Source organism: Cottoperca gobio, chromosome 5 (assembly GCF_900634415.1).
Source record: "Cottoperca gobio chromosome 5, fCotGob3.1, whole genome shotgun sequence".
Taxonomy (NCBI): Eukaryota; Metazoa; Chordata; class Actinopteri; order Perciformes; family Bovichtidae; genus Cottoperca; species Cottoperca gobio.
The window spans coordinates 6,407,846-6,423,348 of NC_041359.1; the positions used below are offsets into that span (position 1 = coordinate 6,407,846).

The following is a 15,503-nucleotide window of genomic DNA, read 5'->3' on the forward strand; positions in this document are numbered from 1 at the left end:
GTCCCCTAGGAACTTCCTTAAATGACCACCTTTTGGAGTGCAGGGGACACTCCTTAAGACCTTCTTTGAATTTTGTGGTGGCATCAGTTTTTTTTATTTCTATGGAGTGGTCTGCTGGGGCAGCAGCATCTCGCCTGCTGACAGGAAGAGACTGAACAGACTGGTGAAGAAGGCCAGCTCTGTACTGGGGAGCCCTCTGAACACTGTGGAGGTGGTGGGAGACAGGAGAATGACGGCCAAGCTGTCCTCTCTATTGGACAACATGTCCCCCCCCCTCCAGGACACTTTGTCCGCACTGTGCAGAGCCTTCAGCGACAGGCTGCTTCACCTGTGGTGTCTCGCAGAGAGATACCGTAGGGCCTTTCTCCCTGCAGCAGTCAGACTGTACAATCACCACGGCCCCTCGTAGACCACCACACCAACAACACACTATTCCACCACTGTGTGCAATTATCACTGTCATGTGCAAGATTCACTTTTTAGAACTTCTGTAATTATCACTGTCATGTGCAAGATTCACTTTTACAACTTTTTATCAACCAGTTTGTACTTATACTATTTTTATTCTATTTTATTCTATTTCATTATTGTGTACTCGCCGCTTTACTTTCTTGTTCTTTTGCTGTAACAGGTACATTTCCCCGTTGTGGGACTAAGAAAGGATTTCTGATTCTGATTTTGATCATAACTTCAATGCATAACGGCTTATTGTGTGAGAAACCAAATGAACAGATACCACATTTATAACTGCATCGAAAAGGAGAAACAAATGGGGTTTCCCACAACCTGGCAACCTAGACTTTGTCCTTATTTATGTCTTATAACTGATATATACATAGACAATAAATTATTAACCATTAATTAATTACACCCTATACACCTATAAAAGGTGTCTTGTTAAAAAGTGGCAGCACAAATTGTTGCACTTTGTGCAATAATAAAGACCATTGAGTAGATAAAAAATACTGCTAATAATAACACTTCATTGAATGTGGATGAGCAGTATCCACTCTTTCCCTCTCTTTCTCTTTCTTCTCTGGCAGCATACAGTGGTATAACACGGTAGTAAATCACGTCTCCCCGGCAGGCTGATGGGCGGCTCGACTCCGCGCTGCCCGCCCTGTGGGTGTGTTTAAGGCAGATGGGCCTCTGCATCCACCTGCTAGAGCCCTGCCTCCCTACAGTCAGGAGCGCACAACTTTCCTGAGGAGCACACGCTGCGTGCCTGGACCTCTCTAACACCATAGGGACTTTGTTTCCAACAGCTTTTTCCCACGAGATGTTGATTGTGTCCGTGCGACGACAATATCTCCTCGCCTTGCGGTCTCGCACAAGATTAAACTAGAGAAAAATTTTCTTCCCTTTTTTTTCATTTTCTTATTGTGCACTGACACACTCCGGGGCCAATAACCGCGCAGCGGGCACAGGTACAGCCTGCCCTCCTGAGCAGCACCGGGATTTTCTATTGTTATCATTGATTTCAACTTGGAGACGAAAGTGAGCGATCTGTTGGAATTGGTTTGTTCAATGACTTGCGAGGTTGGATCTGAACTTATATCCGGGAAGCTGTAACAATAAGGTAAGCATTATTGTGCTGTTTCTTAATATGTTTCTGTTTAATCTGATTTGTTATTTATGGTTAAGCGCTTTTAAAAGAAAAATCTAATTGTATTATTTTCCCCACTGACTGTTTTCTCTTATACACATTTGAACATAAACTCCGTTATCATAATTTGACTTCCCGATGTATCACACCCTTTATTCTTACATGAATCATTATTACTATTTACTGAATTGCTGTTTAGTTTACCGTGCGCTAATACCACACCAGACTGTTTACAGTTCTGTCGTCCATGTGTAGCCAAGGCTGCCAGCCTGTCACACACAGATTTCAGTCTATATCATTCAGCAACTCTGAACCTTTTTTTGTTTTGCATACATTCTGTATTCTTCACAGCTGAAGAACATAGTGATGGAAATATATTGCTAAAGTCTAAAATAGTTTTCATTGTCATATTTTCATTTAAGCATTAGGATCAGAGAAGGAGCCTTTGTGTGTGTCTTATTATTGTTTCTGTTTATTGTTCACTGAATAAACCAGCAGGATTCAGCAGGAGTGTTCTGTTGTCACTTTCCTGATTTGTGGTTATTAGCTTTTGTTTTAATGGTTGCATTACATTTGTCCAACATGTGGCAGTTAAAAACTTGCACACACAAACAATGAAGAAGCTGAGAGCATCATATCTTCTGTGGGTATAAAGCAGTTTGGACTAGTGCGATGGATTTAAATTATTTCCATGCAAACTTTTATTTATTTATTGTACGACACCAAAGGACTGTAAGAGAAGAGATACATTTATCTTCATAGCACAATTTGAGTGAGTGGAGTCTGTCTTTCAGGCTCCTCAGTGCCTTGTTTGATTTCATCTGCTTGTGTGAAGGACTTGGCCTCTGTCTCAGAATAAACAGCTGGATGGTTAACAAATTGTCAGTAAACAGCCGAGGTTTAAACAGCTGGGTTATGCTCATAAATCCACTTGCAGCCAACCAGTCTGAGGACTCTTTGGCTCTGCTCACGTCTCCGAAGGTACGTTTGAGATGGAGACCTTTTCCAAATAGAGTTTATAGTCGAAAAAACACGGGGAAAACAGCTTTGTGTCCAATCAGCGAGCTCATGTTGCTGTTTCGGGAATAGAGTGTGGTGAAAAAAGTTTCATCTGTCTGAAAATGCAAGTGGCAACATGGTAGAGATGATTCAATGATTTGATGGGGAATGGCCACGGGCAATAGGTGGCATGTTAGACGAGTATTTCTGATGATCTGTGACAGATGTGTGGATCATTGTGGTTGCTCCCTGGTGGTGTCGATCATTCATTAACTGGAGACTTTATTGATGACCCCCACTGCATTGTTTGGAAGACTTGTTAAACTGTTCCAGTGAGCGTTTGAGCCCGTCATCATTTGTAACCCCTTTAGCAAGAAGTTAATATTTTACTTTAGATTGCACCAATCACAACTTTTTTGTGTCTCTTTCTCTAGTAAGGACGTGGTACAGCCCGGTATTAGGTGAAGCTATAATTACAGAGCAGCACATACACACACACGGATGGTGTCATGACGTAGGAATGTGTTTTGGGTGCGTGGAGTGGAGCACAAGAAGGGCTTCTTTCACAAGAGTCAGCGTGATCTTCCCATCAGTTTGTCAAACAGTCACACACTCCGAAAAAACCCAACATAATTCTTCCCAAATGGAAGTGTGTACACACATCTCTAAAAGCTTGGCTCTTCTGCATCAGGACTAATCAGTTTGTGTGAAGCTCCCAGAGATCTGGGCGTAAGCTCCACACCTCAGCGCTGCATCGTGAAACTTGCAGTGATGGGGCCCCTGGGAGCCGTCGATTTGAGATGTCACATAAATTAATAAACAAAAACAGACTTATTGTGTCAGATTAGTTTTTTTTAATAAGCGTAGAGTTGAGAAAGTGTCTTCTCTTCTCACGTGTTTGCAGGCCTGCTGCGATAATTATAATTTAGACTTATCGTACGATATATGGACATGACGTTGATGGTTTTTACCGTTATCGACTTATTGTCCACAGCTTTGGTACGGGAACCTTTTGGGTTTAAGCTGAAAGAGGGATGTGTGTTGTTATTGTTGTTATATCTAACGTCTAGCTAATACGTTGTTACTTTGCACTTGTTGTCAACAAAGGTCCTAACCTTTGAGAAACTGGATTTGCAGTATATTACCTCTTAAGGAATGAATGATTCTTTATACACCTGTGACAAATGTTTAATATTTTTGTTAATATTTAATATTAACAGAACCTGAGTCTAATATTAATTGTTTTGGTTTTGTGGTTTCATTTTATTTACATTTTATTTATTTAGGATATAAAAAAAAAAAAGAAATCACATTCGTATTCCAATGTTTTGTGTTAAAACTAAAAGTTTATTGCTCTTTGAAAAGGGTATACCTGCATTATTATGATATATTATTATCATTACATTATTGCCAAAAAATGGTCTTAAAATGACAATAATATCGTTTATCGCAATTACTTGTGGGGAAATGTATCATTCAACAAAAATCGTTATCGTGACGTGCCGACGTGTTTGTTTTTGCAGAGATTTCTTTTTAAAACACTCTCTGTGTGCTGCTGGAGGTTGGTCGACCATGCAGCTGGACGTTCTGTGGACAGTCCACGCCCTCCTGGCACTGTCCGGCTTCGCTTTCGGGAACCCGCTCATCCATGACCCCTTGGCCGCGCCCCGTGTTTTCATCTCCTTCAAAGGTAAGAACCTGAGCCTCATCCTCCACTCTTTTACATCCACCTGCCTCTCATTCCTGGTTTGCAACCGGTGTTGTGACTCTTGTGAATTCACACTGTGCTGGTTTATTAAACTCCGCCATGTGTTTGCTCGCTGTGTGACTGATGACTTGACAGCTGTATAATTGGAGCGATTGTGGCTTTGATAAGTGTTTAGGATTTTTGCAGCGGGAGAATTTACAGCATCACCAGACTCTCTTGTTACGCTGCGAAGCACACCGCAAACAATTCATGCAATTCTGATTTGCTGCCCCTTCCATAGACCTCCAGGTGTTGTAATAACCACCAGATGCTTCCACTGGTTTATATTGTTCAAACAATTAAAAAAAAAGAAAACTGAGCAGATGCACATATTGAAGATATCGTGTGTTTTGTTCGTACTCCTTTTGAAACAACATACGTGATTATTGTTTTAGTTGATCTAATGCAGCGTCTTTATCTTCAATCATCTTTATTATGGAATCCCTAAATTGGAGGCACAAAGAGAGATGGGATAATAAGCAGCATGTAATAACTTTACGGCCATTATGTGATTATTCCCCGGTGAGGCAGACGTGTACTTTCGGGGTCTGTGTTTGTGCGTTCCAGCAGCCGTGCAGATTAGGTGAGATAGGTTGCCGCCGGGTTCTAAAGGGGTACCGAGTAAGAGAGAGGGTATTATGAAGAGCAAATTGCCAGGATCAGCCAAGCAGAGCGACGTCCCCGAGGCCTGTCCTGCTCGGAGATCAAGCCTTTGATTAGCATCCAGAAGAGAAAAGCCGAGGGAGCGAGCAGAAGTGCCCCTGTTTGCTTTGCTTTCCATTTCCCAGCGCTCCCCTAGTACAAGTTGACTTAATTAAGTGGACTGGCACAGTTCATTGTCGAAGGCGTTTTCCTGCTTTAATCAAGTAGGATTTACCACATCAGTGAACGCACATCCAGAGCTCAGCAGTTTTTTTTTTTTTCTCCTTCATTTTCCAAATATCGTTTTAGTCTCACAAACGCTGTGTTGTTTTTAGATAGCTGTGTAAATTGTGTTTTACTCTATAGGATTTGCTGTGTGCTTCTGTATAGGTGCATCTTTGGATGACTGAACTCACTAGAAATATATTTGAAAGCAGCGGACTACAGGCGCTGTCGTTTGGCTGACAAGCAAAGTGGAAAAAGCTCGGCTCTGCTGCTTACCTGCGAGTGTTTGCCTCTCCAGTCAATATGAATTTCACAGTCTACTGCTGCTGCCTCTCTCAAAGGAATGCACCCCCCCTCTCCATTCAATATTATGACTCTCTCTCCCTTAATTGCTTTCTGAGAGGCCTGTGTAGTCCTTACCTTGGCAAGCTGGCTGCACTACTTCCCCTGATGCATCATGATGTGTTAAGTTTTTTGCTTGAGCTGCTTGCAGTTTGCCTCTGAGCAGCAACTTTAATGGAACACAGTATGACCACAAGTGGGGACGATATGCAGGTTTTTATTTTATGAGACTGAGGCAAAGAATGTGTTAATTATCAGTCTTCTGTTTATTATTATTGATCATTATGGCAGTGTGTCACACTGGGAAGAAAAAGTTAAATTGCAGCTATAAAGCGGGATGTTTCTCTCAGCAGTGAACTCAAAACATTTTCCAAACTGATTAACCCGGTAGCTTGAGGAGCGAGGTTCAGAACCGTGACCTCCATCTGGGAGGCCCTCACTTCCCTATTAAAGCAGGTAGAGTAAATCATGGGACCTAATTGCTTTGCTTGGGCTTCATGTAGTGTGCACAGGGGAACACTTTCTGTGGAGTCTCAACATATTTCAGGAGATATAAGGTGAAAAATGCATCTACTTGTACATATTTCAATAAGATTAGAGTTTGTAGAGTCTGGGGGATAAACCTTGGAAGTAGACTTTGTTCGGGCTTATCACATTTATTGAGCTAGCAAGCTGAGTTGGCAAAAAGAAAGAAGTCTGCCTCAGTTCAGACAGCAAATACATGTAATCAATGTCATATGAGTGTTTTGTGGAACGAGGAGAGGGAGCAAAGCAAATCCGCCGTAGATAATCAGTGGATTTTAAGGTTAGTTGAGACAAGACTGCTGCCGCCAGCAACCCCCAAGAGAGGGATCGTAGCAAATAGTCGACCTGGAAGCGCTGAGAATCCAGTTTCCCAATTTGACTTAAAAACAAGACATTTGATTGTATAGTTCACTGTTTGGAACGTTTTTCATGTAGGGCTGTAAAATGTGAATTTCATTATTGATCAATCTGTGGATTATTCTTTTAATTTATTCGATTCATTGTTTTCCCTGTGGAAAGTCAGAAAATAGTGAAACATGTCTGTTATAATGTCCCACAGCTCAAGGCAATGTATTCATGTTTGCTTATTTTATTCATCCATCAGTACAAAACCGACATATCTTCAGTTTATTGTCATGTATGATAAACAAAGCATCACATCCTTACATTTGAGAAGCTCGAGCCAGTGTATGTTTGGCAGTTTTGCTAAATTACTAAAAACGGATTTTCATGGATTATCACAACACTTTCTTTTCCCGTTGACTCATTGATTGATTGATGATTCATCGACTAGTCGTTGCAGTAGACTTTTCTTTGCAAAGTGGCAACATTTTGTAATGAAATCTGGCACATTTTTAAACTTTAGCAGTTCTATAAATTCGCTGGAGTCATGTAGGTGTTTAAGGTAGTGACCTAGGTTGATCTTCACGTACAGGAGTGGAAATGTAGTATAGTAAATCCATCCTTCTGTTTAAATTTAGTGCTGCCCAATCAGCCTGTATTATTTTTTGTAAAGCTGTCCATCACTTTAGTGAAGTTGTGAATTACCATGTGAAAGGATTGTGTGAGAGCATCGCCTCTCCGTGAGACTCCTAAGTCATGCAAGTGCCTTTGAGGCGTAAATCCATTAAGAGGTCGACTGATTTATATGTGCAGTTTTTTTTAGATTCTTGCTTTTGTATCACGCTGTGAGGTACAGAAAAACACTGCATTTTCTGAATGGACAAAGTACTCTCCGGGGAAGTTTTGCTTTGCCATGAATGTAACATTGCTGCTGTTGGCCCACATTCCCTCCATGACATTGTTGAGTTCATGCATTCAAGATCCGAATCAAAACCATGCTTATTGCGCTGCTATTTCAGGCCTTATACCACACATAAACCTCTGCTTCATCTGTGCTGCCACAACTTCATTCACTCACAAAACATCCAACACAAAGCTGATGTGCTGTCCAAGCTTTACGCAATTGTTTACATGGTAGGGGTAACTGGCAACTAAAAGCATTCAGTGGCATTTTAGAGATCTTTAAACAAGGGCTTTACTCAGTCTGCTTAGATAAACGGACAGCAGGTAAACATTGGTTTGGAGTAAACAGAGGCACAGGGTCAAGTATCCCCACGATTGTAAATTTTCACTTTGAAAAGCCTTGAGGACGTAATCTCCATCTGAGGGTGGAGCCATGCCTTGCGCCACAAAGTCCTGTGAGAATTAACAACACAGTGAACCTCTCACCTTTTTCTCACACTTGGTGTTAATGAAATTTGAAACGGCTGCTCTGACAACTACACCAATGGAATTATGGTCTGTCAGTACAAAAGAAAAGTCCTTTAAATACCATAACATCATAAGGATTACACCCCCCTCCTTCCTCCCCCTGTGTACATACAAGGCCAAATCCACACAGACGACACCAGAATGTGGGTCGACTTTGCCACAATCTCACCGCTGCCCGGGCAGGTGGCAGTGAAAGGAAGCAGCTCTGGCTCGTCATTATTCCAGATATTTCTCATCTGCACGCCCTCCTGTGAAGGGCTAACAGCAGGCTCCTATTTTTACTCCTCAGCAAAGTCTTTAGTCTATATCGGGTGTGAGTGTGTGTGCATGGGTGAGTGCGTTTGTGTGGGTGGGTGGCAGTGTAGAAGGTTAGAAACTCCACTTTGGGGTTGAATGCCAGGCATTCTGATATGTGTCGGCCCTTGTTATGCAGTAGCTTGTCTTTTAATTCCCAGGAATAACAACAGATGAGAATTAAATGTGAAAATGTGAGCTAAAAAGCAGTTTAGGTGTGAGGTAGGAAGTCAACAGTTTGCTATCAGTTCATCTCTGGGCTTGCCCTATTACTGCCGCCCTGCCACTTATACGAGTAAATGTTTAAACTGTTATTACTGTTGTTCACACAATATATTCCAGTGGTCACATTAGTGATCAGAATTATTTTATCACTGTTTACCTGATTGCCTATGACAGCATTTGTTTTTGAGGCTGGAGCCAAGTGTTCACTCAAATGTTACTGTTTGAGTGAACAACGATAATGTGGTTTCTTTGGCAAATTTGCTCCACTGTGAAGTAAATGCAACGTGACTTGTAGATTTGCTCCAGGTGATCATCACTGATGTTTAGCCAGAGTCTAATTTGCAGGCTACCTCAAGCACATTGGCACACCTCCGCCCTAACTGTAATATTGCAGTATTGTCGAACCACATGCAGAAGCCACGAAACCACTGCCCCGGTAGTCTGGCACCGCCGCTGTGATCTCTAATTGCTGTTTGTGAGGGCTGAGTCCATATATCCCCACGGCAGCAAAGTAATGACTGACAAAGCATTGAAAACCACTATTACTTTGGCCAGGTCCCAGACCTCAGCCTCTCTCCACACACAACAGCTAAGCCAGGTTATATTTAGTGTAAAACTCTCTTCTCCCTCTGCAGGCACACAGCTGTCATTTGTAGCTCCGCGGTTAACCATTGAACACAGTCGGCAGGGTGGTGACATTGGTTTAAGTGCAAACGCAGCTTGGTCCGGCACAACTTGCATTGTGCTGTGATCCAGCTGTCAGAAGTGTCACTTTATTGTTAGGTGCTGGTTGGCTAGAAGACGTCATTGACTATGTAAAACATTTGAACTGGGATTGAGTGGGTGGAGAGAAGACAGTGGGTGTTGAAGCAAAAGCAGGTTGTGGTGTGAGGTCTTGTCTGTCCCAGAAGCAGCACTGTGGTGCACATGACTTAACAATTGTGATTGTGTGTGTCTGTATCTGGGAGGTAATCCAACAGCAACACCCCAAACTTTATGGAGTGGAATTTGTGTCACATTCATATCCATACATCACTGTGGAACTATATAAAAGGCATGCATTCCTTTACTTGTTTAGTAGTTTATTAGTCCAGAAAGTCATGTTGCAGATATTAAGTACTGAATTCATGTCAGAAATGAATGTCGCCCACCTTGAAATGCATGTATTTCCCTGGAAAAAGCTGAATTCTGAACACATAGGTGTAAACTGCCATGGTCGTCCTCGTTGCATTTTCAATCAAAATCATGCAACAACCGTGCTAACATGACATGTGATGGCTGACCAGCCGCAGTCATAATAATCATGTATGATTATATAGTCAGAAGTAATCGTTAAACGTTTATACGTCCTATAGTCTCAGGTTCAGTCAGGAATCAGGTGAACGATTAGCTCTCTGCCTGTGAGTCCATTTACATAAACTCTGTCACCTATTTGGTGGATGACTGATAGGAGCATAATTGCGTTTTATTTCCGGACCATTTGGTACATTGTTTGTATTGGAAAAAATGCACTTTGGTCTTTTGCGACATTTAAAGCACGACACCAATGGAAATCAATACATCTATGTGGGTGGCATTTCATACAGTTTTGTCACAAAATCTGGATTTAATGCTTTTAAAGCAAACCTCCACTCTTTGCTTGCTGGTATAGAGGTCAACATAAAAGAATGAACGTTTTGCATTTAAGTTTAATATGTTTTACACACACAATAATTAAAAGTAATGTTAGTGTGCAATGCATGATCACATTTGAATATGGCACAAATTCTTCTGCATAAAACTTTGCAATTAACTGTTAAATCTCTCAGCCTTGTTCACCAGTTTTATAGAAGGCAGTAATGCTCCTATTATCGCCCCTCTCCTTGTCAGGTGTATGTGTGGGACAGACGTGTGATATTCCTCAAAAAAGATGAGTATGTTGGCACCTTTCAGCACATTGCCCCTGAATCCAGCAGCAATCTCGTGCTCGTCTCTGACGGTGCCAGCTTCTCTCTGCAAATAAAATCCCGGTCACAGTGTCATCTCATAGCTGTGTCAGCCAACCATTAGCACTGTCTGCGCTTCCCACCCAGCGCCGATGAAATATCTGTTTTATTCTCTTGTTCCCATGGTTGTTAAACGCACACAACCCTTTCTTTATGATGGCCGATGAATCGAGCCATTGTGCTTCAGTGTTATAGAATATAGCCACTTGGCACCTTGATTCTGAGGCCATATGGCTGTGAGGTAGCAAAGTGTATCGCTGGGAGTTTGGGTGGTCTTAACGTTTGATAAAAGAGGAAATAGTATCAGTGCTTGTCTCCTGATTCTTCAACATCTGGCCAATGGTTGCTGGGTATATTGTATGTGTGCAGGTGCAGAAGTGCTGGCAGGTAACAAGGCTCCTATACACCTCCAGGGGATTACTGGGGCAGGGGAAACTGAAGGTGACAGAGTGCCGTCTATATAGTCCAACTCATCTTTGAATGCTCGGTTTCCTGCAGCAGTTCTGTCCGTCTTCCCTCTCCTTCTCATTTCTCTTCCCCTGGCATGGGAACGGCTGTAAATGCACGGGGCCTAGGGTGTTTGGGATTCCTGGCATGGAAGCCGTGCTCTCTTTTAGCATCTGCAGAAAGAGGGATATGTTGTGTTGAGAGCGTGGTGTTCCCTCTTTGGTCAGGGTTTCACCTGTGGAACAGCCTCCTGAGTCGGGTTACGGACTCTGTCAGTGCCTCGCCTCCAGTGAAAACCAAGATCGTCTCTCTAAAAGACTGAGGACCCAGTGTTGTCTGTCCGTCTTGTCTTTCACAGGCATGTTGTTGCATCTGTTGCACCCACCCACCCCCCCAACCTCTCCTCACCAGACTGAAAAATCCCAGCCAAATTGTCCAGATACTGTGAATCACTTTCTTGCTATACGTGCAGCATTCTCCCATGTGTTTTTTATTTATGGAACTCATTTGTACTTTTTTCCCAGCTTTCTATGAAATGGCTAAAACTACTGAATTAGAAGAACCATTACAGACAGAGCAGAGCTGATGCAATTATATATTTTATGTCTATGCAGAATATAGGCAAACATTACAGAGCTGTAAATGATTCCACATGTTCAAACCAAGGAATAAGACAGTACTTAGTTATTTCCTGTAATCACAAAAACTGCCAGGGCCAGGTTTTACTCTCACTATGGTAGCTGGATACCATCAGTCACATCATAGGAGCCCTGTCAGGTGGGATTAAACCTCATGAAACTTTTCAGTGATGTGGAGAAAACTGTCACTCACCATCTTTTGTTATTATACTACCCCTTTGTTCAGGGAACTGTTAACAGATAATGATGTAGCATTCTCAGGCATGACATGTTTCTCGATCTGGGCCTGCGCTTTGGTATCTAGCACACCTGCCAAGCTTCTAGGTTTGTCCTTTTTCTCCGTGGCATAATTATGACTTCCTGTGTGATTTTGTTTCATTTCTCACCTGTGAAAACAGGGCATTAGTGGAGACTGGATAAACAGGTTGAGGACTCAGACTGGCTTTGTCTCTGTACCACCGTTGGGGCTGAACACTGTATATTCTTAGCGCTAGTGTTTCTCTTGTGGCAGATTAAGGTGTCAGGTAGAATAATGGTCCAGGCGGATTAGACGTGTTTGTGGATCCAGCTCAAACCTGCTCCCAAGTTTCATTAAGAGTATACGCTGTAGAATGTGATCTAATGTGATATATTTACCTCCAGCCAAGGAAGTTATGTTTGCAGTTTGGTTTGTTTGTCAGCAGGATTACAGAAAAAACACTGACCCGATTTTCATGAAACTTGATGAGCGGGTGAAGCATGGGCTAAGGAAGAACACATTACATTTCTGAGCAGATCCGATCACTGGATGGATTATTTTTGAGCTATTTACTTTACTTTATTTATTTTATTTACTACAGCTTTGGCGGAGGTCTTTGCTCTCTGAGTTCTGTTTCTTCAGAGAAAAACAGTGAGAAGAAGGTAGTCAGTAGAGGTGGGCCAATAATATGCAAGCAAAAAAGGAATTTAGTTGTCACACACGTAAACAATTCTAAATTGAGGCCCTATGAGGAAGTGCCTCTTTGTCTGGATTTGACCCCCATTTTCCACTATTTCGCTACTCACAGACAACTTCTGTTTTCTTAGATCAGCAGGCAATGAAATGCACTTCATATTTGGTGCATGAAAATGTGGATGTCATCCAAGTTTTTAGTCACATTCTGTCTGGGCTTCAGCGGTTCCCTCGTAGCCACCCTATCAAAGTACTCCCTTCAGCCCCTGTACAACTCATCCAGAACAGGGCAAGCTGCCTTGTCTTCCACCTCTGCATATTCTCCTAGTATCACCTCCCTCCCTCTCTCCACTCACTCCACTGGCTGTCCGTAGCTTGCTCGTATCATATTCAAAGCCCAGTGCTGGCATACCATCCTTTGAAGGGATCTGCACCCCCGTACTTCCAGGCCTGTAACTCCAGCCCTTCACAACACACCGCCCCCTCCCTGCTCTGCGTTAAGGTACAAGAAGACGCTTGGTTCGCTCTTTGCTACAAAAAGCCAAGTCATCACTTGTTCACTCTTGTTCCCTCCTTCCGGCTCCCAAATGGTTATAGCGCTCTGATCTGCCCCACAGAGTCACTCCCTTTCTGTGATTCTAAGCTTTAAAGTCATCTTCTTATGAAATATATCAACCTCTTATCTCTGAATCATATCGGCTCTTTTGCTCACACTAGTTGTTCTGAAAATACTTTCTTCCTGTGTCCTTAGGTCGGATTTTATGATCATGCATCACACTTTTCTCTTTCATGGGCATTTTGTGGTCATAGGCATACAGGAAATATCAGGTTCTTGCTCTCTCTATAACTGGTTGGCTGTTATTATGTGAATCTTGGAATAAAAGTCTAAAGACTCATGTTGATCTACTGCGGCTTGGATTGTACTTGGACATTTATGGCTGTGTCATTTCTACATAGGCCTTTTTTATATGGACTGTGCACTTCCTGGCCAATAGGAGTGCAAGTGAAGGTTTGCTTAATGCCCATCTCCATGTATGTTTAGATCCCTGAAGACGTTAAGTGTACAGGAGTTTTTCATAAAGGTCAAGTGGTGAGACATGACCCTGACTAAAGAGGTCAAGGCCACTGCCCCCCCTCTGATCTACAACCTCAACATAATTTCTCACCCTCTGTCAGTGGGGGATTGAGTTTCAGATGCGTCTTGCTGCCTCAGAGACTTAGGCCCACTAATGTGACCTCTCCTCTTTGAGGTCTACAGTAAATACACTGTGACTGAGACGGTGCACTGTACCATAACCTCAGAATGAGGCGGAAAATAATTATGTGTCATTCACAGATACCACACATGACAAACAATCAGTTTGTGCTGCACTTGAGGCAGAACTATTGCACATACTGTATTCATGGACTTTACATTAAGCACTGCACAAATGGACTCATTACAATGCATGTTTCCAGTTTCCAACATTTGAACACATTTTTCACTTAAAAAAAGTATGTCTAACTTGGCGGAATGGGATGACTTGGTGTTTAAACCTAAAACAGAACTGTGAATGTACTACTATTTCAATTCCATCATATAGTTGAAGGGTTTAAAAAGAAGCATATGTTTGGATTGACTGCAGTATTACAAGATGTTTAGGGAACTAATGGTATATATTAGACAACATAACTAATACAGTTCACTGGCACTTCATCTTTGTTTCACAATAATCTCAAAAAAGGTTGCAAAGAATACTGATTACATAAGTAAAGATTATGTCCTGCCAATGATGGTGAAGTAGTTTTCTGACATGGGGAGTAAGTAAGTATTTAAACAGCTGAGTATACTCAAAACAGAGCTATAAATGTGTAGTATGCAAGAATAGAATTCATGCATAAATAAACTCCTTTGTTCTGCATGTATGATGTGGCTGGTTGATCACTAGTTAATCAGTGCAGTTAGCTGCTTTGATTAGGTCGGGTTACGTATCGGATCAAAGGGTGAAACTGATCGGAACCAGACCTGGTGTAGTTTAGCTTTAGATTACAAGTACAACAAATGTGAACCTACAAGATTAAATACAGACCCAGTGCAGCATTTTGACCTTTTCTACTCAGTATTTTAGATGAACATGTACTCAATATGAGGCCAAGTCAGAGATTAAGTAGTTTTTTGTTTAGGTTTAGACCACAGCAACCGGGTGCTATACTGATCATTGTTTCAGAGTTCACTGAAGCATGTTAAGAGTAAATTGCAGTCAGCAGTTCACCCAACCCTCCAATACAATCTTTTCAGCACATCCTTTCCCTGCTTCCCACCTCCTCATCTGGTCATCTGGTGATGAGGTCATATACTTTTCCACTTTTGTAAGGGGAAATGAAGCTGTTTGGAAGACACACTGAAGAGTTTAGTCCATAAGAGCACTCAGGCATATAACAATACATGCACTTTGATGCCTTTGTAGTGGCGTGTTTTTGAAATGCTGATTTTGGAGATTTCCCTATTGCCGCCTCCTGCCTGTTGGTGGAGTAGGTGTTAATTGCAATGTGTGGGGATGGACTTTCATTTACATCCATTGAGGCCGGGCCAGGGCCAGTGGTGACCCCCTGACAGGCGTTTTTTTTTGTCAACGACCCATCCTTTCAGGCCCCCTCCTGCGGTGGTGCCTCCTCTTGAAGAAGTGCAAAAGAGGAACCCTGGCATGCAATTCCCCTTGTTGTTGTTGTTGTGGTTTGGCATCGCCCACACACTCTTATCCCTGTGAAGGTCCTATAGCTGCAGGGGTGTTTGTGTAGGTTTGCCTCTTATTCACAGAAGTTCATTCGCATTCTGGGAGACCTGGGGGTGGGCGTCAAACTGGCATTAGGCTTTTTTGTCAATGAATGCGGTGCACAGTGTCCCGCAGGCCTTTCTCTGTGCTGCCTATAGATTTCTCAGTCCAGGTCCAAAGAGCGCCACTGTGGAGCTGCAAAGGGAGGACAGCGGTTTAGAATAGAGGTGAAAAATGAGGTCCTCGGATGGAGGGAAAATGAAAGTCAAGAGAAACAGAGGGGATTGTTTATAACCTCCACTCTAGCCTGGCATGCTGCCAAACCAGTAGTGGGCGATGTGTTGCAATATGCACAAGGATTACGAGTATTT

The 15,503-nt window shown here is 42.4% G+C and overlaps 1 protein-coding gene across 2 annotated transcripts in view; it reads left to right on the plus strand.

Annotated features, from left to right (window-relative positions):
• The first annotated feature begins 1,491 nt into the window (after positions 1-1,491).
• LOC115008373 (semaphorin-3F-like) overlaps positions 1,492-15,503 on the plus strand; it is a 63,483-nt gene continuing 49,471 nt past the window's right edge. For both annotated transcript variants that reach the window (XM_029431948.1, XM_029431949.1), the window contains exons 1-2: positions 1,492-1,579; positions 4,129-4,295. In XM_029431948.1, the coding sequence (XP_029287808.1) occupies positions 4,178-4,295 (118 nt within the window). In that variant the 5' untranslated portion in view covers positions 1,492-1,579; positions 4,129-4,177. The remainder of the gene's footprint in view (positions 1,580-4,128; positions 4,296-15,503) is intronic.